Source organism: Apiospora kogelbergensis (genome assembly GCF_038363985.1).
Source record: "Apiospora kogelbergensis strain CBS 113332 chromosome Unknown utg000003l_segment0_segment0, whole genome shotgun sequence".
NCBI lineage: Eukaryota > Fungi > Ascomycota > Sordariomycetes > Amphisphaeriales > Apiosporaceae > Apiospora > Apiospora kogelbergensis.
Window position 1 is genome coordinate 404,666 of NW_027117420.1, and position 20,074 is coordinate 424,739.

Sequence of the window (20,074 nt, forward strand, 5' to 3'; positions counted from 1 at the left end):
CGGATGTTGCTATGAATTGGTTTTGAGGCATTGATAGACCCGAGATCCCGACTGAAGCTGGACCCAAGAAAAGCACCTCCAGCTCGATACGAGAGCTGAACCTGCTTCGGTAGCCCAGCCCTTCAAGATGGCGCGAAAAGCATTTGCTGATAGCAGCGATGTGAGTTTATTTGGTGTTTGCCCCTTTTCTGTGCTGCTCATAATGGCACCTGCAAGATCGATTGCGCTGATGTCACCCACTTTCTTCGATGTTGTTTACTAGGCCTTCGAACGCACACTCAAGCAAGAGACAGCTTCCGTCGACCAGAAGCTGGCAGCAGAACGAGCCGAAGCCTACGCCGAGACTCGCAACCTCGACATCGTACGTACTGCCAATTACTTCGCCTCCTTGATAGAGACAAGGCCGGCTTAGGCTAAACTAGACGTTTGCAGCTCTCCCAAAATGGCACCCTGCCCGTCACCTTCTCTTCCATCGCCATCCATGGAGCCAAGAACACCCGAAAGTCCTTCTTGGACCCTCTCTTCCAGCCCCTAGTCGACAGCCGCAAGAATGAGCAGTACACACTGGCCGATATGCTGTCCCAGATCAGCGACGCCGTAGGCAGGATGCAGCGGTTCGACATCTTCCACGACAACATCCAAGTCCACCTCTCGCAGCCCTCGCAGGCCGACCCGTCCTCGACACCGACCGACTTCGACGTCGCCCTCCGCGTGCGTGAGAAATCGCGCATCTACCTTAAGACCGGCACTGACCTGGGCAACGCCGAAGGGTCGGCCTACGGCACCATGTTCTGGCGCAACGTCTTCGGCGGCGCCGAGACATTGGCTCTCAACGCCTCGGCCGGTACTCGCACCCGGTCCGCCTATACGGCCGAGCTAAGCGCCCCCGTTCTGAGCAACCCGGACCTACGCCTCAGTTTCGAGGGGCTGGCCAGCAGCACTCAGAAGCCCTGGGCCAGCCACGAGGAGGCCATCAAGGGTGGAGGCGTCAAGCTCAACTGGCTGAACCCCGCGGGCGACAAGCACCAGATCGGCTACACCGGCGCCTGGCGCCAAATCACCGGCCTGCACGAGAAGGCCTCGCCTTCGGTGCGGGGCGATGCCGGGGACTCAGTAAAGAGCTCCATACAATACCTCTTCCAGCGAGATCACAGGGACAACCCCATGCTTCCGCAAGCCGGCTATCTGCTCAAGACTGCCTGGGAACTTGCAGGTTGCGGCCCCTTGCAAGGAGATGTTGGATTTTCCAAGAGCGAATTCGAATTCTCGGGGGCTTTACCTGTCCCTGTGCCAGGCATCACGAGGCCCTCCGGCGTGTCCATAGGGGCTGGCTTCAGAGCAGGAATGCTGTACCCTCTCCCGATTGGCTACAGCAGTGGTGCGAAGCCCAGCCGGCTGAATGACCGCTTCACTCTGGGTGGACCTACCGATGTCCGTGGTTTCACACTGGGTGGACTTGGACCCCGGGACGGCGCCGACGCTCTCGGTGGAGATGTGTTTGCCGCTGGCAGCGTCAACATGCTGATCCCCCTCCCGCGGGCTGGCGCCGACAGCCCATTCCGGCTTCAGCTTTTCGCCAATGGCGGACGCTCGGTGGCGTTGTCTAACAAGGGGAAGGGCGGCAAGGAAGGCAAGGAGAGCAACAGCCGGACCATGTCGTCGGGCGCTGTCTGGAACGGCATGACAGCGGCCACCAAAGAGCTCGGCAACGGCCTCCCCAGCCTCTCTGCCGGTGTTGGTCTTGTGTATGCGCACCCCGTAGCTCGTTTCGAGCTTAACTTTAGTTTACCGATGGTGACACGAAGAGGCGAGGAGTCGAGAAAGGGCCTAAGTGTAGGTGTTGGCATCAACTTCCTGTAAAGTAGATAGTGACTCCCAAGCTTTGTGACCTGCTTGACTGTCGCAACTTTTGTACATAACAAAAAGAAATCCCACTTTTGTGCATCTAAGTTTGTTATCGCTCCGTGACGATTTGTAACTTTCCCACTGGCTAGGAGAGGGTTTGTCTGCAAAACCTTTTACCTCAAAATATACCAGTGGCCCAGTCGCCATCCACTGCTGCTCTGTGTGGTGGTGCAATTTTTCGTCAGATTTTGTCGCTTGTTTCTGCCATCTTCAGCCAATACTGCGTACAATCATCCGTGTGAGATAACCGCAACGTCAAGATCGGATTTTCGCTTTTGTCTTTGACAGTCCGGTATATATGTTGGAGATTGCATACTCCCTCCATGATGCCGGCTTGATAGCCTATGTTTCCCAGTCATTCCTTCACCGTGTGCGAGGAGCTCCTTTTCTGCGTAGAATTGCGGAAGGCGGGACGGGCATACCAACGCAAGGACAAGCCTTTCTTCTTCCGTGTAAATATATATGCCCAAGTTGCCGCCGTAGCCTGGGTGCCCTATCCCCTGCTTGAAGAGGCGGGCGCGTAGAACTCGTTGATCGGCAAATGTGTACATATATATCTCCCCGCACCGCATGCGATTATTGGATGTTTCCATGTTCCCGATAGGCTGGGTGAGATTTCAAAGTGAGACATCTCAGCCAGCCACCATTCGTGACTTCGGAATGCACCAACGGGACGGACCGACCCCGCCCTAAGCCAGAGTCTGCGGCACGCGGCAGGCAGTGAGGCAGGCAGTTGGTTGTTCCACGGGATTTGGTTCAGACTATGCAGAAATGCCATGGGCAACAGACAAGCTGGATGTAGGATGAGGTATAGGGAAAGCAGTTATTGATGATAATTCAAAGTGTTGTATTTTATTTTGTTTATTATTCTTGTGTTTGCATTATTCTCATGCAATTCATCATGACATAATAAGTCTTGTCGTTCCCAGTATAGTAACACCCAAAACGCCTTACAAAAAACCCATCATGAGATCATAGCTCAGTCATCATTGAATCCGACGCCGGTGACACCGCCAAAGTTAACGCCTTGAAATCAAATCTTTGGCTTTATCGGCCAAAGCCACATCTATCATCCCCTTCCTTTCATTTCCCTCTTTCATGGCACTGGACTCCATAGATGTATGAAGAAAATAGCACAAAGCGGCATCTCTTCCCCTTTGCCAAATCAAAGTTTAGTCGTCGCGCGGCGCTGGAGCGCGGCCAGGCATAGTTCCATATTCAGCCGTCAACTCGCGGATGAGAGGCAGACGCTGGTCGGGGAACCGGCTGGGCTCCTCCTCGGGCACGACGAGCGAGGCCTCGTACTGGCGGCTGCGGATGTATACGAATGCCGCCAGCACGACGGCGATCATGGAGCCTAAGACGCCCATGAAGATGTTCACCGGGGTCGGGTCTCCGTGCAGGGGGCCGTGGGTCAGGGCGTCGATGCCGGACTGGGAGAAATTGACGACGCCCGACAAGCACGTCAGCATACCGTAGATTCTGCCGAACGTGGCGAAACCGAAGACCTTGGTGGCGTAGTCGCTGACCGCCGAGTAGTACAGGGGGCGGAACAGGACGAAGCAGATGACGGTAGCGTAGCCGGCCCAGACGAAGGGTAGGCAGTTCAGAACGCCAATAACGGCGATGTAGGCGCTCAGCACGAGCAGCATGGTTGCGACGCTCATGTTGTTCAGGAGGAGCCCAATAAAGGGGGTGGCAGCAATGCCGCCGATGGGCAACGCGATATCGAAGAAGTGGTTAATGGCCTCGGCGACATCGTCGGAACCCAGCATATAACGGTACTGGGAGCGGATGGTCGCAATGAAGTAGTTCATGCGCAGCATTTGCAAGACCGTGAGCAAGAGGATTAGCACGAACCAGGGAGTCAGCATCTGCCTGTGCGCGGGCAGGCCGTGCAGAACACCCCAGATGCCGGCGGCATTGTGGCGGTCCTCGATTTCGCGGGCGCGCTCTTCGCGCTCCTCGCGGTCGCCAAACACCTGCTCGATGCGGTCGAGCTTGGCGCGGCGCTTGTCCGCCCGCAGGCTGCGCACACGGTACAGTTCGCCGTCGCTCATATCCTCGTCCGACTCGTGGAAGTCGCGCATCGGGTCCTGGACCTTCTCGAGCTTGTGCTCCAGCTGAGGGGTTGAGTGGTAAGGACCGGCGGGCATGATGGTGTATTCGCCGATTAGAATGCCGAAGGGTACAACCAAATACAGGAAGAAGAACTGCGAGGGCTCGAACGAACCGCCCGACGCCTCCCAGGCTAGACGGTAAAACAAGAAGACGGCGGCTGACGCGTCGAAGGCGCCAGTGATGACGGCTACAATCAGGCCCGAGTACTTGGGGAAGGCGTTGGCGAGCTGGTAGCTGGGCACGAACAGAAAGGTGCCGCCGAGGGCTAGGAAGATGTTGCCGACGAGGTAGCCGTCGAACTCGGGGATCTTGAAGGCATAGCCCATGAGAACGCAGCCGATGGCCATGAAGATGGCGGACGCGGTGTAGCAGCAGCGACGGCCAAAGCGGTCGAGCACGGCACCCGCTAGAAGCGACGACATGTTGCAAGTGATGGAGGCGGCGATGAAGAAAAGATTCAGGCGCAGGTCCTGCTCGGGACAGGGGACCGCGTCGCCATCAGTGCTTCGCTTGGTGACCCCTCCTACTTGCTGCTCATTCGGGTAGCACAACTCGCTGTAGACACCCTCGGCGATGAGGATGGGCTTCAGCGAGGCGAAGCCAAAGACGATGCCCGAGGCGAAACAGCAGGCGATGATGGCGAAGATGACTTGGGCTGTTGATGGCGCAAGGTTCCTGTTAGCAATCTTTTGGCTTTTACTTTTTGGGGCATGTCGAACCTGTCTTGTTCCATCATGGCTTTGTGTTTTGTGTACACTGCCATGATCTCGACCGGACACCATCTGCTTCGAGTGTGCATCTCTTTTTACATCAATGCGTCCTCATGTAGGCAGTGCAGGGGGCTGGGGGAGCGTTGGGATAGGGTGGTGGTTGTGAAACTTACCGATACGCCTGGCCGTTGAGATGTTGTAAGCGGCGACATGCGGGGTAGTAGGGTCCAGGGGTAGAAGAGCGGTCGTCTCCGGGGGCGCAAAAGCATCGAAGCTGCCGCGGCGCCAGGTGCCGCCTACCTTGCTCGCGCACTCCTCGAGGTCTTCATCTTCCACGGCAATCTGAGACTGGACGTCGAGGGGCTCCTCTCGGTCGACACCTTCGAGCGCTGTGAGATGTTGGGCTAGAGACATGGAAAGTCGTTGTCGTGTTGCCTCTTGGTGGTATAGTGGCTGCTGGTTCTTCGACTGGTTCGGCGACTTGGATGTTCAATCGTAGCGCTCAAAACGGGGCCCGTCTGGGAACGAGAATAACACCTGATTGGAAGTTGGATTCTCAATGGGGGAATTTCCTTGAATGTTAGAGAACTTCGAGAATGAAGACTTTTCAGTCGATGCAGCAAAAGGCCGACTCGCGCTGAATCAGCGGAGGAACAGGTGAATAGATATAACAATAAGTATGTACAGTCGAGACGACGTGAAAAGAAATTGCGCGGGCGTCTCGCTTCTTGTTATGTCCTTCCTGCTTTTGTTCGTTTTCCACAGATGCCGACAGAAAACCGGGATCGAGATGAGGCAGGTCTTTGGCTGGTGAGCTGCAGTTAGTCACGACGGTTGTTGCTCTGTCTGTGTCACCCAAAATACACAGGCACACACGCTTGCTTGCAGATACAGGAATACAACAACAAATACACGGATAGCTCTCTCTCGTTTCTCTCGTTTCTCTTTCGCGCTTGATCACAGACAGAATATCCCCAAGTTGTTCGTGTTCGTCACTTACACTGAAGAAAAGAAAAGAGAGAAGGGTTAGGGGAAAAGGGCAGGACAAGTCTCAATTATATAGATCGGTCAGAATGTGCACGATTCTTGGTACACCCAAACGGTTGCTAACCTTAGCTGGCTGGGCCCAGATGGATGGCAGCTCTTTTTTTTTCTTTCCTCTTCTCTCTTCGGTCTTTCGGTCGACTCTTTGATACAGTTGTACAGTATGTAAATCATTTGATAGCACACCCTTGTCCGTGGCATGCCTGATTTGATTGCGACGGAGATAAAAGTGAATGGATTGGGTTAAGCCAAACGTGACGTAAGTCCGACTACAGTTAGTGGCGGCGGGTGCGCATACTGTCTTGCTATGTGTCAACCCACGATGGTCCGTCCCATGCTGGAAGATGGTCCCAGATAGCCCTGCTTGCCGCGTGATGGTCTCGCAGCGGTCCCAGCTTAGGCCAGGTGCACCGAGATCGCAGAGTTTGCCGACGGTCTGGCCTGGGACTATCGTGTGTCCCCACCATGGGAGCTAATGCACGACAATACTACCACGTTAGCATGTACATAGTAGGTAAACAAGCAGGTGGCAGGAGGAAGTGGGAAGGAAGATGAGCAGCGCTTAAGACCGACCGACCGACCACCAGACCTCCTGCGACTCGGCGACTAGGTCAAGCCCTTCCCTCATCCAGCAAGTGATAGTCTGTCTGCATCAAACCACAAAAGCAGCAGGCCGGCACTTCACCTCAGAACCTCAGATCAGCCCTCGCCCCTCGGGTTGTTGCTCAGGTGCTGCCTGCAGAAACTGCTTGCAGGTGCTCTGTCGCTGCTTCGGTCTCTGCGCCGGCCCGGGAGCCTCGTCGTCTCGTCTCGTGTTGTGTGTGGTTGCTTGCTTAAGAAACACATATCAGCTTCCCCCTCCTGCTCTCCCAGCGCCCCTCCAGAATCCCAGACATTGGGGGCCACGAGCCTACTATGGCTCTAGTTCCCGCAGTATTGAACCTCGAGACCGACAGTCCTGGTTCCTAGTTCCTACAAGTGTTGCCATTCACAAGTCCAATGTTGCCATTCCAGCTTTCCAGGGTTGTTAGAGAGGGGAGGCTAGCACTGCTCCTCCCAACCAGCCAACCGAGCTAAGCTGTGAGCAATCTCCAGGGGCTGGCCACTCATTGCGACTGCAGTCCACTCACCGCCGCGCCTCTTCCTCTTCTAATACGTGGTATCCATTCTCCTCCAGTTCTTCCAGGTCAACCTACCAGAGTGCGTTCTGTGCACCCCCGAGCCTAGCCTAGCCTATCTCTCTCTCTCTTCCGAGGGCCTCATTCGACACAGCTGGTCTAGCAGGGAAGCATGCGGCTCAATGCAAGAACCACCTCCCACCTGATACACACAAAACATCTCGATTTCTGGACGCCGCCTTTAACTTGCCGACTATCCCCAACCTGCAGGAAGGACCCTTTGCTGGAAGATATGTATGTACTGAACCCTGGCCTTTTGCCTGGCGTCTTCGGGATATCAAGGAAATTGGCATGCTCCCCTAGTTACGCACTCGCACGTTCGCCCGCAAGTCGCCTTGCTGCATGTGCATGTAGAGTCACACATGCATACATATCATATGCATATATTTCGTCCCTTCTTGGGCGGTAGACGGCTTGCCGCTTCTGTCCACGCTTCATGATCTTCACCCTTCACGAAACATGATGATCATCATACGTTAGATATGTCGAGCTTCCTCTCTGATTGGGGCAGCCCAAGCCAGGACGGGGCAAAGCAAGCATGAAGCCCGCGTCGAGTTGTTGTTGTTGTTGTTTCCTTTGCTGTCCATCCTTCTATCGGTCGGCTATCGGTTGTCGGAATGGGCAGGTGGGCTAGTGGGTAGCTACTGACTGTTTCGCGTAGACTCTTCCAACTTCCACTATCTTCCTGTAGGTGGTGGCCGGTGGGTAGTGGGGGGTTCTTGCATTGCGGGGCCTTCAGCACCCAGCACCAGCACCACCAGCACCAGCAGCGCCTGCCACAGTGAACATCTACTGTGCTGCTAGTAGGCCTGGCTGCTAGCTCTTCGTATATTGGATATGCATATACTATTACGCCATTTATTTCCGTCTGGTGGAGGCTATCCCAACCCACTGACCTCTTTCTCGTTTCCTGTTCACGAGATGACGGGGGATATAAAAATCAACCGCCATCCTAAGTGGGAAAAATCCCTCACACGCCCTCGGATCGCCCGCCCAAACATCATGAATGGCTTGAACGGCCAGGCGCAGCCAGATCTGCCACTTGCACCAAGCAGCCGTAGCAAACAACCTGCAGCGTGCGGTGTCGCGACGGGGGCGTTCCTTTCCCTTCGTGCTTCCTTCCCTCCATACATGATTGGGGTAAGCTGGAGTTCCAGACCAGCAGACCGCCCGCAGACCGTTACCATCGAGGTGGGATTTCAAATCACCTAGCGCTGCTTTCTACTCGTCCATCCCTTCGCCTCCTTTCAACAACCGCCCACGCCAGCATGTTAGTAGGCAAAGCCCATAAGCTGATCAGTCACCTGCAACCTCGCAACCTCCATGCCTGCAGGCCAGAGAGCAGCGCTTGCGCACCAAGACCAACACTCCGGTTTCCCCCTCTCTGGTAACTTTTCACGATTGCCCAGAGGCTCTAGATTTCCAATGCTGGGCCCGCCCCCAAAGCGAAACCGATCTGTAGCTAAATCTCCCGAACTAACACCCCACGTCCCCCCTCTACTCTAATAAAGGGCAAGAGGAGTGCGGAATGCACGCCTCCGCCACCGGCTTGACCTGCAGCTGCTCTCCGGCGTCGAATGGGCCGTCAACGCCTGTGGAGGGTGAGCAGCCAACCATTACTGCTGATACTAGGACGCGTATCAGTTTCCTAAGACTTCCTTACACTGGGGTATTATGTAACTCCCAGCATCACACCAACAAACGGCTATCAAGTCCAGTTCCAGGGTCAATCACCTCCGTAAAAGCGAGTCAACTGCTTTGCTCGATTGAAGACAGTATACGAATGCTATATCTACGTATATCATATCATGTATGAAACTTTTGAGTTAGTTGTTGACACGGCCGTAGGCAGAGAAAACAAAGTGAGTGTATCGAAGTGAAAGACGAGTGCGCAAGCAACCCAGAACCGTCCAATGTTCTGTTCTGTTGTCTGTTGCCAAGCAATGAAACCACCAAACCATCCAACCCCGCCACGCCCACCAACGTTTTCCATGTGTAAGTCCCAACGAAGCGAATGTAAACAAGCGATCATTCCCGCTCCAGACGAAATCCGATATCACCATTTCGGCATCTTGCTATGAGCAGGAAAGAAGGAGGGAGACTAGTTTGAAATCCCCCTCTTCTGTATAGTTACCAGACCCTTTTCGCGATCGATCAAATCATGGTTCGTTGTTTGCTGTTACATCATGTGGCGTCGCATAGGCTGGCACCCCGACTCCCAACCGACGCTTGCCCGCCTTCCACACCTCGATCAGGGCCAAGTACACCAGCACACAAGCAACAACGACGCCCCACTCGCGCCCGATCGCCTCGTGCTTGAAGACCAGCCGGTTGATGACGGGCAAGTACACGACGGGGAACGTGATCACGAACCCGGCCATGACGGCGCCGAAGAGGAACCGGTTGCGGTAGACCGTCTTGAACACGGCAAAGGGCCCTTGCCGTAGATCTCGGGGTTCATGGCGAACAGCGAGCGCGTGAAGTGCTTCACCTCCCATGCTGTCACCAGCAACAGGAAGCTGAGCGTGGCGAACGTAGTCGCGCGCGCCCTGTAGACGACATCGCAACCCGCAGAATAGTCTGAGTTGCAGTGTTGGCCCAGCGCCGAAGGGTGGGGGTTCATACTGAGCCCGTACGCGACCGACGTAAACGAGGCCAAGCACAAAGCACCCATAAAGAAGCCGTACGCCATCTTGTCGGCGATGATCTCCCAGGTGAAGACGCCAACTCGCAGGCTGTGCGGCGGCCGGATCATGATGTCAGGCTGCGCCTCCTCAAGACCCAGACCCAGCGCCAGGAACGACGACGTGATTAGGTTGGCCCAGAGGATCTCGATGGGCGACAAGGGAAAAAATTGATTCGCCCTGCGCGTCCTTGAACGAGAGGCCGATCAGTAGCAGGAAGACCTGGGCGATGTTGGAGACGAGCAGGTGCAGGAGAAACTTCTGGATATTGTCGAAGAGTCGCCGCCCTTCTTCCACGGCGGTCACAATAGAAGAGAAGTTGTCGTCTGTAAGGACCATATCGGCCGCCTCCTTGGCAACGTCGCTACCGTTGAGGCCCATGGCGATGCCCACGTCCGACTTCTTCAGGGCCGGCGAGTCGTTGACGCCGTCGCCAGTCATGACGCAGAAGGCGCCGCGACGGTGCATGGCCTCGACCATGCGGACTTTCGTGGCGGGGCTACACCGGGCCAGCACGAGCGGAAGACTACTCAAGGCGTCGATCTCAGCCTCGCTCAGAGCGTCGAACGTGCTGGCCGGCATGGTGGCGTGCGCGGCTTCTGCGGACGTAAGGTGTTCCCCGAGGATGCCGACTTCATGGGCGATGGCCGTGGCCGTCTTGATATGGTCGCCTGTCAGCATATGAACCGAGATGCCGGCCCGCTTGCACTTTCGCACAGCACCGGCAGTCTCGACACGTGGGGGTCGTAGAGACCAGCTAGGCCGAGAGGAGTCAAGTCACTCTCGGCGAAGTCGCGCTCCTTGACGAATTCATCAGAAAGGGGGGCGGTCCGGTGAGCGATACAGAGTACACGAAGGCCTTCGGCGGCTAGCGACTCGGCTTTGGTCGTCAACTCCTCCTTTTCTGCCTCCGTTACGTTGAGGTGGGGGAGGAGCGCCTCGAGGGCGCCCTTGGTGTAGATGTCGACGGTCTGGCCGCGGGGCTGTCCATATACAACGCTCATGCGCTTACACGACGAGTCAAAGGGGAACTCGGCGAGAAGGGCGGACGCCTTGGAGTGCGAGACGGTAAATTTACTCAGGCCGAAACGCATGGCGAACACGTTCAGGGCGATCTCGGTCGGCTCGCCCACAGCAGTCCAGGCGGCGGGTGCCGAGGTGGATATGGTGGAGGTCTCGCCCCCGTCATCAGTGGCGGCTGCAGACTTGCAGTCCGTCACGGTAGAGTTGTTGCAGAGAGATATACACTCGACAAAGGTCCTTGCGCCGTCGGGCAGTCGCGAGACGGACGAAGGAGGCCGCGAGAGGGTTTCTTCTTTATTAGGGTTATTCCAGACGACGGCGCCGCTCGAGGGGTCGAACGAGTGAGTGCAGTCGTTAACAGTGGCGCTAAGGCTGCCACCACGGAGCCAGATCTTGCGGGTGATCATCTTGCCCTGGGTGAGGGTGCCCGTCTTGTCAGAACAAATATTGGTGACGCCGCCGACAGCCTCAAGCGCCGAGAGCTTGCGGACGATAACGTTGCCTTTTGCCATGGCCTTGGTGCCGACGGCCATGCTGATCGTCAAGACCGCGATAAGCGACTCGGGGATCACCGCGACGCCGACGCAGATGCCATAGATAAGCACCTCGTCATCGACGTCCCACAGGCTCACCGAGAATACAATAATAGCCAAAAGGATTGCGAGACCGAATAGGAGCAGCGCAAACTTGCTGAGCTTCACCTGAAGCGGGGTTCCCTCGAGGCCCAGTATGCTACGGAGGCCATTTTTGAACCGGTGAAGCAAGCGGGCGGGACCCGACAGCCCCGTCTTCGCCCTAGGATTGGCACGGAGCATCTCGGCGATCTTGCCGACCTCAGTGGTCATTCCCGTGGCCACAACAAGGCCGGTTCCGCGGCCGCGCGTGACGGTGCTAGCCGAATAGAGCATGTTGATGCGGTCACCCAGTGGGACGTCCACCTCCTTAAGAACGACCTCGGGGTGCTTGCTGATGGGGAGGGATTCCCCTGTGAGCAAGGCCTCATCTGTCGACAGGTTCAACCCATCGATGAGGCGCAGGTCCGCGGGCACAATGTCGCCGACGTTGAGGACGACGATGTCGCCCCGTACCAGGTCCGCAGCCTTGATCGATTCGATCTGCTGCTGGCGGATTACTTTACAGGTAGGAGCGGACAGCGCATAGAGAGACTGGATCGTCTGCTCTGCACGGTAGTCTTGGATGAGTCTAGGCACTCGATATTGTCATTAGCGCAAGTCATTGTTTGCAAGTTGGGTTCTCGATAAAGAGCTCTAAAGGAGAGTAAAAACTGACCCGACGACAATGTTGAGCAGAATGACGGCGGCGATGACACCACCCTCGATGAAGTCTTTTATGGCAAAGGACAATGCCATGACAATGAAGAGTACTACAGTCAAGCTGTTGGACACCTGTCTTAAGAGAATCTCCCACACGGATAGCCCTTTAGCTCCCTTAACCGAGTTCGGCCCATCTTGGCCCAGGCGACGAGCCGCTTCGGCGCCGGTGAGCCCATAGCCAAAGCTGGTGCCGAAGGCCGTCTCTAACTCGGCAAGCGAAAAGGTGTGGGGGTGTTTCTGGGGAGCTTCATTCGACAAAGACAGGGACGGCTTGTGAAGGCCGGTGGTGGTGGTGATGGTGCCGCCGGTGGAGACAGATCCCTTCTCTGTCAGGGGCGACGGGGCGCCGACACCGGTAAGGTGGCTCGGGTCCCGGGTGTTTAGGGTTGTTGGGTCTTGCTGGCTAGGGCGACCAGCGGGAGAGGACGTGGCATTGGTTAAACCACATATAGGAGGTTCAGTCGACTCCTCGACAATGATTTGGTCGGTTTCACCCATTCACGTATGACTGCAACACAGCCTGATGCCTGTGGTTTGAATTTCCTAGACGAAGGATGACTGTGATAAGAAGAGAAGAGGGAAGAAATAGACAAGGAGAAGTCAGAGGTGAGAGAGGATGGAACGGGATAGGCGTAATCGTCGAAGTCCGACCCGGGGACGGTCTAAATATAATGGGAATTCCCGCCGAGTTGGGGAGCTCATCATGTGGCTGGCTGCCAATGTGATGCCAAGGTACGTCGTCCCATGTGTATCGAGGGGGAAAGCAGAAGAGCGGCGAGATGGGACTGCTCTCATTGGTGCTGCGTCATCAGCAAGAATGCGGCTTGCAATGGGCTACATGCTGCAGGGAGGGAGGGCGTGCGGGTGAACCGTGGCAGCGAGGCGAAACAGAAGCGACGGTCAAGTTCCAAGCAACTGCCAAGCGGCGCTAGAACCTCCGGGGTTTCTTGGAGAGGCGCAAAGGTCAGGAGGGATTCCAATCGTGGTCAAGTCGTCGTCAAGCCTCCATGTCCCGTTACTCCATCATGATGCGGCCAATTCAATTGTGAGGCGATATGGTACGGGGCTCTGGCAAGAGAGGGCGATGGCGATGGCGATGGCTGAGAATGGTGAATAGCTGTGCTGCCCGGTGGAACTTTCCAACACTCTGACTCGACAGGCCAACTTTCTACATGCCTTTGGCCATTCCATCCCGTCTGTATGTTTCCGCCGGTTTATGGTTACATGCCCAAGCTTTTGTGCCAAACCAATAGTCGTTGCTTGGAACCGAAGTCGCGATGGGAATAAAGATAGGATGGACAAGTGATACTTCCCCGGCCAGAACCCGGCTCCCCCAACCCACCACTAACCAAACCTTCCCCCGTCGCTTAGGCAGGCACCCAAGCACCCAAGCACCCAACTCCGTCCCAACACCTGGACGTGGACACGGACGGACCACCCAGCTGAATCGCGAAGGTGCAGAAATCGCTCTCTCGTCAACTATGGGAGTCATTCAAGTCGCATCGCAGCATGGCCGGTATGAAATGCATCTACGTACGCTCCTGGGCGGGCAGTGGGCAGTGCCTCTGTATCCCCCGTATTCCAGCGCCCCCGCACTCTGGTTTCCCTTGGTGCTTGGCCGACGAGTGCGAATCCACCACGGCGCCGCTTGGCGGCTCAATTCCCATTCTTTTGGCCCCGGCCCCATTTTCCTGTTTTGTTTTCTGCCAATGTGATGATGTGCTGTTGAGACGGAGGCCAACGGTGATTGCTTGACGACAAAGGCTTGTCATTCGTTTATTGTGGACTGGTTTTCTTGGTAGTGAGGCAGGATAACTTAATTGCAGCATCGTCGTCCGCCTTGGTTCTGCCGACGAGGAGGGGAAATGTCTTGTACGAATGCTATCCTTTGCTTCCCCTGGATCAAGAAACTGACAAATCAGCCCGGTACACGTTGGGGGGTCATCGCGTGATAGAAGAGGTGCATATACATGTAATGTATGTATGCGTCTTTGTCAAGATGGAGTAATTATCTCTCGATGAAGGAAAGCCATCGCCAGGCCAATAATGTCCCATCGTACACCACCCGCATAATCTGATGCTTTCTTTCTGGGTGTCTATGCTCAAGGCAGATAAGGGGCTGGTAGGAGAGCAACCGGCCGCGAGGCGCTCCGACAGTGGGGGGCCATTGCCCATCCAAAGTCGGACGTATCGGTCTTCCGCGACGGATCCGGGGCATCGAGCAAACCCCTCCTCCACACCAGCCTCCATGCACATACGGAGAGTCATTCTGGGGGTGCATGTTTTCCCATATGTCCCCTCGACCGCAATGGGCAGGTCCAGACCCTAAAAAGTGCATACGCGAGGGAGGCTCATGCAGCAGGCTAGTGTTGGTGATAAGCCAGTGAGGTGCGAGAATGGCCCTTGTTTCCAAGCCTTGGTCATTCCATGGCAGTTTGGGCTTGGTTGGATGATCGGGCTTATTGATTACTTGTAGGTGTTTGTCTCGGTGTGTGACCGAGACAATCGTCCGATTCTGATCAGCAATAGTGTTGCCATTTGAGCTATCCAAGTAAATAGGTACGTATGTACATGTTGGCAAGTCCGGAGTATTCATGTAGCAAGCAACGCCGTTCTCAGAATCGGCTCTTCTATGCAGGCAAGACGTGTGGGCGGTTGTGACTATCCACTCATGCTGAGGCGGCCGCTGCGTCGTACACCTTGACCCCCTGGAACCAAGTCTGCTTGACCTTGGCCTCCAGCAGCTTCTCCGCATCCCACTCCATGTCCACGACGGCCAAGTCCGCCGAGAGTCCCACCTCCAGCTTGCCCGCCCACTGGTCCAGGTAACAGCTGTACGCCGACCCCGCCGTCGCCGCCGCAACCGCCGCCGCCAGCTCGAGGGCGAAGTGCGGGTTCATCATGGGCGTCTCTCCTAGGGCCGGGTCGCGCGCTGAGCGGCGTGTGGCCGCGATGTATATGTTTTGGAGCGCGGCATGGGGAGCCGTCGGCGCGTCGCAACCCAGCGCCAGCACCGCGCCGCCGTCGGCAAACTCCTTGTAGGCGAACGCTCGGCCGCAGCGGTCCTCACCCAGGAGCCGCGGCCACGCCTTGAGGATGGCCGGGTCCGCGTGCACGGGCTGCACCGACGCCGTGATGCCCAGCTTGCCGAGCCGTGCCGCATCCTCCGGCCTGGCCAACTCGAGGTGCTCGATCCGGTGCCGCTTCCCGCCTGCGGTGGTGCCTTGTTCCAAAGCGTCGATGGCGGTGCGGATGGCGAGGTCGCCGATGGCGTGCAGGGCGCACTGCAGCCCCGCTTGGTCGGCCCTTTGGACCACGGGCACGATGTCGTCGACGGTCCATAGGGGGCCGCAGTCGACGCCGTTGGCCGAATAGGGCTCCGTCAGTGCCGCGGTGCAAGCGTCGATAATGCCGTCGCAAATGATCTTAATGCCGGCAATGCGGAAGTCGGACTCATTCTTGAACTCCTTCCACAGCTCTATGGCCCGATCCACTTGGGCCAAGTTCTCTGCCTTTGACGTACGCGGTGTAATGAGCCAGTGCGCTGCCAGTCGGATGGGCAGCTTCTCTTCTTGTTGGCGCAAAACCCGCACGGCCTCCAGCATGTTCTCATCGAAGGCCATATCCACGGCGCCGGTGTAGCCTTCGCTAGTGTAAGATGCGATTGCCCCTCGCAGTGCTGATAGCTTCTCCTCCATCGATGCGGCCTTGGCAAGGTGAGGCCACACTACAAGCATGACGGCCGACTCAGCTAAGACGCCGGTAGGCTTTCCCGAGGCATCGCGATGTATCTTTCCACCTTGTGGATCCGACATGTCCTGCAAGCCCATTTCCTCCACAGCGGCTGTGTTGCACCACGTCGAGTGTAGGCTCTTCTCGTCAATGTAAATAGGCCGGGGATCCAGGTCGTCCAACAGGCTTGTCGACGCCTCTCCACCCGTCATGGCGTACATCCAACCCTTGCAGCATATCCGTGGGACGTCCGGATGGGCGCGGGCATACTGCCGGATGGTGTCCCGGATGCCCTGTAGGTCCTTGCAACCATCCAACGCTACGTTCTGTAAGGACTGGCCTAGACGCAGGAGATGCATGTGTCCCTCGATGAAGCCAGGTAGTACCACATGGCCCTGCATATCGTGTCGCACTGCCCCCGCGTCCTGGGCCTGTGCCACCTCGAGGTCGCCCAACGACCCTACATGCGTAATTCTTCCCGTAGCATCCGTCACGATGCATTCGGCGAAGGCATGGGCACGGCCGTTGGTGCCTTGGCTTGTGAAGAAGCGGCCATTGTGGAATATAGCAGGAAGGGGAGAGTGACCCATATTTGCCAAGCAAATCGGCGATGGATGATGTGAACAGGGGAAGGTTATCAGGGCAGCTGTATGGAGATCAGGAAGAAGGCTTTATTTCCCTGCATCGGCATCTATGGTCTATAATCTGTGTTGTTTGGATCTCCAATCAAACTTGGGGAAAGGCAGAACAAATGCAAATCCGGGCCCGAGCAGGCATGCTGTATGTAGATGCCAAGTCCGATCGCGGCTACCGACAATCGTTTTGGCCAAGGCAACAACTCAGGCCCTCTTGACGCGAGTAATTGTGAGTGAAAGACGGCATTGGCGCGACACCACCAACGCATGTTCCTGACTATGATGGATTGCAAGGCACGATCGTCATTTGGTCCAAGGTCAAATACTTCTATTTTCAGATCAGATGGGTCGAGCGCACTCGCTGGCCGCCACGGAGACTATGGTTGAGGGGCAGCCTGTCTGCCCTGTCGCACTGTCTGCCCTGTCGCACTACTACTACTTGCATGTCCCAAAACCCGCCTGGCAGCCAGTCGCCGCCGAACAATGATCATTGGTATTCCCACACCATCCACTGCCACCCAGACCAGAAGCAATCAGTCAACTGTGTTTCATTTGCCATACACCTTAGCCGGTGATAGAGAAGGGAAACTTACGCGGCAGAACAGCAGTCCGTTCCGGGGCATTTGTACCCGAACTTGCCCGCCTCCTTGGAGCCGCAGGTCCCGTCGACCGAGATGGTGGTTCCCGGCACGGGGGCACGGCAGGCCGATGTGGCGTTGGAGTAGCTTCCCTGGCAGCCCGCCGAGGTGAGGCAGTAGGCGTCCTCGGCGCCGCAGTAGCCGCTGCTCGAGCAGCACGCCTTCTCCTTGAAGCACGTGTAGCCCTTGTTGGCCCCGCCCTTGAGCAGGCCGCAGGTCCCGTCGGGGCTCACGGCCGCGAGAGCACCGGTCGCCAGGTAGGCCAAGACGACGCCGAGAGAGAACTGAGGAAGCATGTTGGTGGCAATGAGGCTTATTGTGATGAGGATAGAATTGATGTTGTCAGAGGCCGAGTATATGGCAACATTCAACGAGACAATTGTCACAGAGGTATCGATCAAGGCTGTAATCATGTCGGTGCTAGCGATTGGGCCGTCTCCTATATATGGCTACTCGACAGCCCTCGGTTCGCTTTGGACGCGCGCGAGGCCTGTGCCCAATCTCCCGATGTTGTATTATATCTTGGAGTAATCGACATGAGTATTGGAGTTCGATATTGTTCTGCAGCGAGAAATTCTGCATCGTCGTGTTTTTCCGTCCTCTGGCTGTCCCTCGCCTAATTTAGCCGGGCGGTTCCTTAATATCCAGAACACAAAAGGCATACGGTTGAATTGAAAGAGGCAATGTTTCATTGCATTATGCATCCTGGTGTCTCCCCTCGTATGCGTACGATGGCGAAAATAGAAGCACATAGGATTTGCCTTGGCATCATGGACGTTTCCTCAGTGCTTCGGTGGCAACGTGTGGAGATGGCAGACACAGTTTACCAGCCGAAGCAGCGATACGCTCTCCAACTCACCCACGGTCGTTTCGAATTGCACCGAGGAGCGGGATTGGGCTAGAAATAGCCCTCTACCTTCGAGTTATACCGGTCCAGGCCAGGTTGATGCTGATCATTCCCCGTTAAACACTCCATCGACTGTGGTCGTAAGTTGATCACCGTCTACGCCTGGCATCGCTAGTAAGCATGGTCATGAAGGTCAGCTTCTGTGTATTAGAGTGCTTTATACCATAGTGTCATTGCCCGGTACAGGCAATAATGTACATCATCGTAAAACAAATTATAGGGGTATCTCTCTCTCTCTCTCAATCAACCATGGCCAATAGTAAACGTGTAGCCTAAGCATTAAAACAATAAAAGCAACTGCAGGAGCACTGCAAGCCCCAACATACTACCCACAACCTCATCGCTCCTTCCTCCCGCACTGCTCCTTTTCCCCGCCTCGGCCCAGGCGTCCCGACTCATCGGCGCTGTCTTTCCATTGCAGCTGTACTTGCCGGGGAACAAGCCGACGTCACGAAGCTCGTCCATGGCGGTGCAGTTGAAGCTCGGGTCCGTCGAGGTGATCTCGAAGCGCTCGGTGACGCGTCCATGCCAGCGGATGTCGGTGCGGGCTTTGGCGTCGTCGCTGAAGAAGCTCTTGGCCACGCCGCGGGACCAGAAGGCAAACAGGAAGTCCTCGAAGAAGTCGTTGGTGATGTTGCCCTCGAGCACCACCGACGTCAGGTTGCCCATGCAGCGCGTGCTCGAGTCCTGGTAATACCGGTCGCACTCGCCGCCGTACTTGCAGTACCCATTGGACCAAACCTCGTGGCCAGCGCCGTCGATGTCCGTCGCGTTGTTTCGGTGCGTCGTGTCCGGGTGAAGGTACATGCTCGTCAGGTTGCGCAGCACCAGGCTTCTAGATGCGACCGCATCCGCGAGCCTTCCTGTCGGCGCAGTCCAGTCGAACCAGGAGTTGCCGATGTAGCGAAACCGCTCGAAAGCCGGGCAGTCCTGCACGTCGAGGTTCGCCACGGAGCTCTGGCTGATGGTGGTGAGGCGGGGGCTGTCCCGCACCACAAGCTCACCGACCGCGTGACTAGCACCGATCGAGAGGTTGCGCGCGCCGGACACGGCGGCGCGGTCGACGTAATTGGAGGTGATATGCACGTCGGCGTCGCCGTCCAGGTCCAGGTCGATGCGCCCTGTGTAGTTGTGGCTTATGTAGATCTCATGGAGGCCACCCGGGGGAGAGGAGTTGCTGTGTTCGGCAGTACTGCTGCTGCTAATGGTGACGGACTCGGCCTGGCTGGATCGGCGGTAGTCGTTATTGAGCAGCCGCATGGCCATCAGGTTCGACACGCCGATGTCGCGGAGCTCAATGGTGCGCGGCCTGGAGCCAAATTCGGAACCCCGCTGCGTGAAGTTCTTAAGGAGAGGCAAATTGACGAGGTGGAACTCGCCTAGAATGTTCAACTCATACAAGTCGAGGCTGGACAGGGCACCCAGGTTTTCAAAGGCCACCTGGCCCACGGTAGTTCTGTAAGAAGCCCAGTCTCCGACTGCGAGGAGGTTCCTGAAACTAACAGTCTCCAGCTTGGGCATTTCCCGTAGTATGAGTTGTCCGTCAATTTGCCATGTTTTTGGTTGCGGATCGCAGTCACCTGCGACCCGTTCTCGTTGCGCAGCGCACCCGCAATGGAGTTGATTCCATCAAGAGATAGCTCGCCGGTGGCGTCGCTGGCCAGGACGACATCGCCGTCAATGTTACTGCACCCTGATCCGATAGCAGAATCGATGTCGACCTGGGAATGGACGATGATCGAGTCGCAAATCGTGTTCTTGTCAGCGTACGCTACGCCCAAGATCAGAAGCCAGGCGAGAAGCAGCTGATTTATTGGCGATTTCTGCATCATGGCGAAGACTAAGAGCTGGACACCAGCACGGGTTCAGCACCCAGCCAAGCAAGTGCGCTCTCCAGGACATTTATTTGCATCGGCCCGGTACTACCGGGGGTCCATGAGAAGCTGCCAAGCCGTGCCAATTTCCGAAGGCGAGCCGTGTAGCCGCAGGGGGCGACGGACTGGGGGCAATCGAACGCTTGTTGGGCGATTACGGGTCGCTCCCGCCGTCAGCCCACTTCGAATGACTTCGGGCCGGGTAGCATTCGAGTGCTACTCTTTAGCTTGCTACTTAGTTGCAAGAGCGTCCCAATATAGTATCTCACGTCGGTTACGACAAGCGACA

The 20,074-nt window shown here is 56.5% G+C and overlaps 7 protein-coding genes across 7 annotated transcripts; 1 reads left to right on the forward strand and 6 right to left on the reverse strand.

Moving 5' to 3' along the window:
- Positions 1–127: 127 nt before the first annotated feature.
- PG998_004807 (uncharacterized protein) lies at positions 128–1,860 on the forward strand (the record flags this gene model as incomplete). Its single annotated transcript, XM_066871625.1, has 3 exons — positions 128–160; positions 263–361; positions 433–1,860. 3 exons carry the CDS (start codon positions 128–130, stop codon positions 1,858–1,860), a joined length of 1,560 nt encoding a protein of 519 aa, XP_066731722.1.
- Positions 1,861–3,077: 1,217 nt separating this feature from the next.
- Positions 3,078–5,150, reverse strand: PG998_004808 (uncharacterized protein; the record flags this gene model as incomplete). The annotated part of the gene is made up of 2 exons (XM_066871626.1): positions 3,078–4,681; positions 4,910–5,150. 2 exons carry the CDS (start codon positions 5,148–5,150, stop codon positions 3,078–3,080), a joined length of 1,845 nt encoding a protein of 614 aa, XP_066731723.1.
- Positions 5,151–9,117: 3,967 nt separating this feature from the next.
- On the reverse strand, positions 9,118–9,713 carry PG998_004809 (potassium/sodium eff; the record flags this gene model as incomplete). Its single annotated transcript, XM_066871627.1, has 2 exons — positions 9,118–9,538; positions 9,595–9,713. 2 exons carry the CDS (start codon positions 9,711–9,713, stop codon positions 9,118–9,120), a joined length of 540 nt encoding a protein of 179 aa, XP_066731724.1.
- A 19-nt stretch (positions 9,714–9,732) lies between these two features.
- PG998_004810 (calcium-transporting ATPase) lies at positions 9,733–12,497 on the reverse strand (the record flags this gene model as incomplete). Its single annotated transcript, XM_066871628.1, has 3 exons — positions 9,733–10,299; positions 10,365–11,868; positions 11,956–12,497. The coding sequence occupies 3 exons, from the start codon at positions 12,495–12,497 to the stop codon at positions 9,733–9,735; spliced, it is 2,613 nt and encodes an 870-aa protein (XP_066731725.1).
- A 2,171-nt stretch (positions 12,498–14,668) lies between these two features.
- On the reverse strand, positions 14,669–16,321 carry PG998_004811 (uncharacterized protein; the record flags this gene model as incomplete). The annotated part of the gene is made up of 1 exon (XM_066871629.1): positions 14,669–16,321. The coding sequence occupies one exon, from the start codon at positions 16,319–16,321 to the stop codon at positions 14,669–14,671; it is 1,653 nt and encodes a 550-aa protein (XP_066731726.1).
- A 480-nt stretch (positions 16,322–16,801) lies between these two features.
- Positions 16,802–17,300, reverse strand: PG998_004812 (uncharacterized protein; the record flags this gene model as incomplete). The annotated part of the gene is made up of 2 exons (XM_066871630.1): positions 16,802–16,877; positions 16,960–17,300. The coding sequence occupies 2 exons, from the start codon at positions 17,298–17,300 to the stop codon at positions 16,802–16,804; spliced, it is 417 nt and encodes a 138-aa protein (XP_066731727.1).
- An 890-nt stretch (positions 17,301–18,190) lies between these two features.
- Positions 18,191–19,743, reverse strand: PG998_004813 (uncharacterized protein; the record flags this gene model as incomplete). The annotated part of the gene is made up of 2 exons (XM_066871631.1): positions 18,191–19,367; positions 19,499–19,743. The coding sequence occupies 2 exons, from the start codon at positions 19,741–19,743 to the stop codon at positions 18,191–18,193; spliced, it is 1,422 nt and encodes a 473-aa protein (XP_066731728.1).
- Positions 19,744–20,074: the final 331 nt, after the last annotated feature.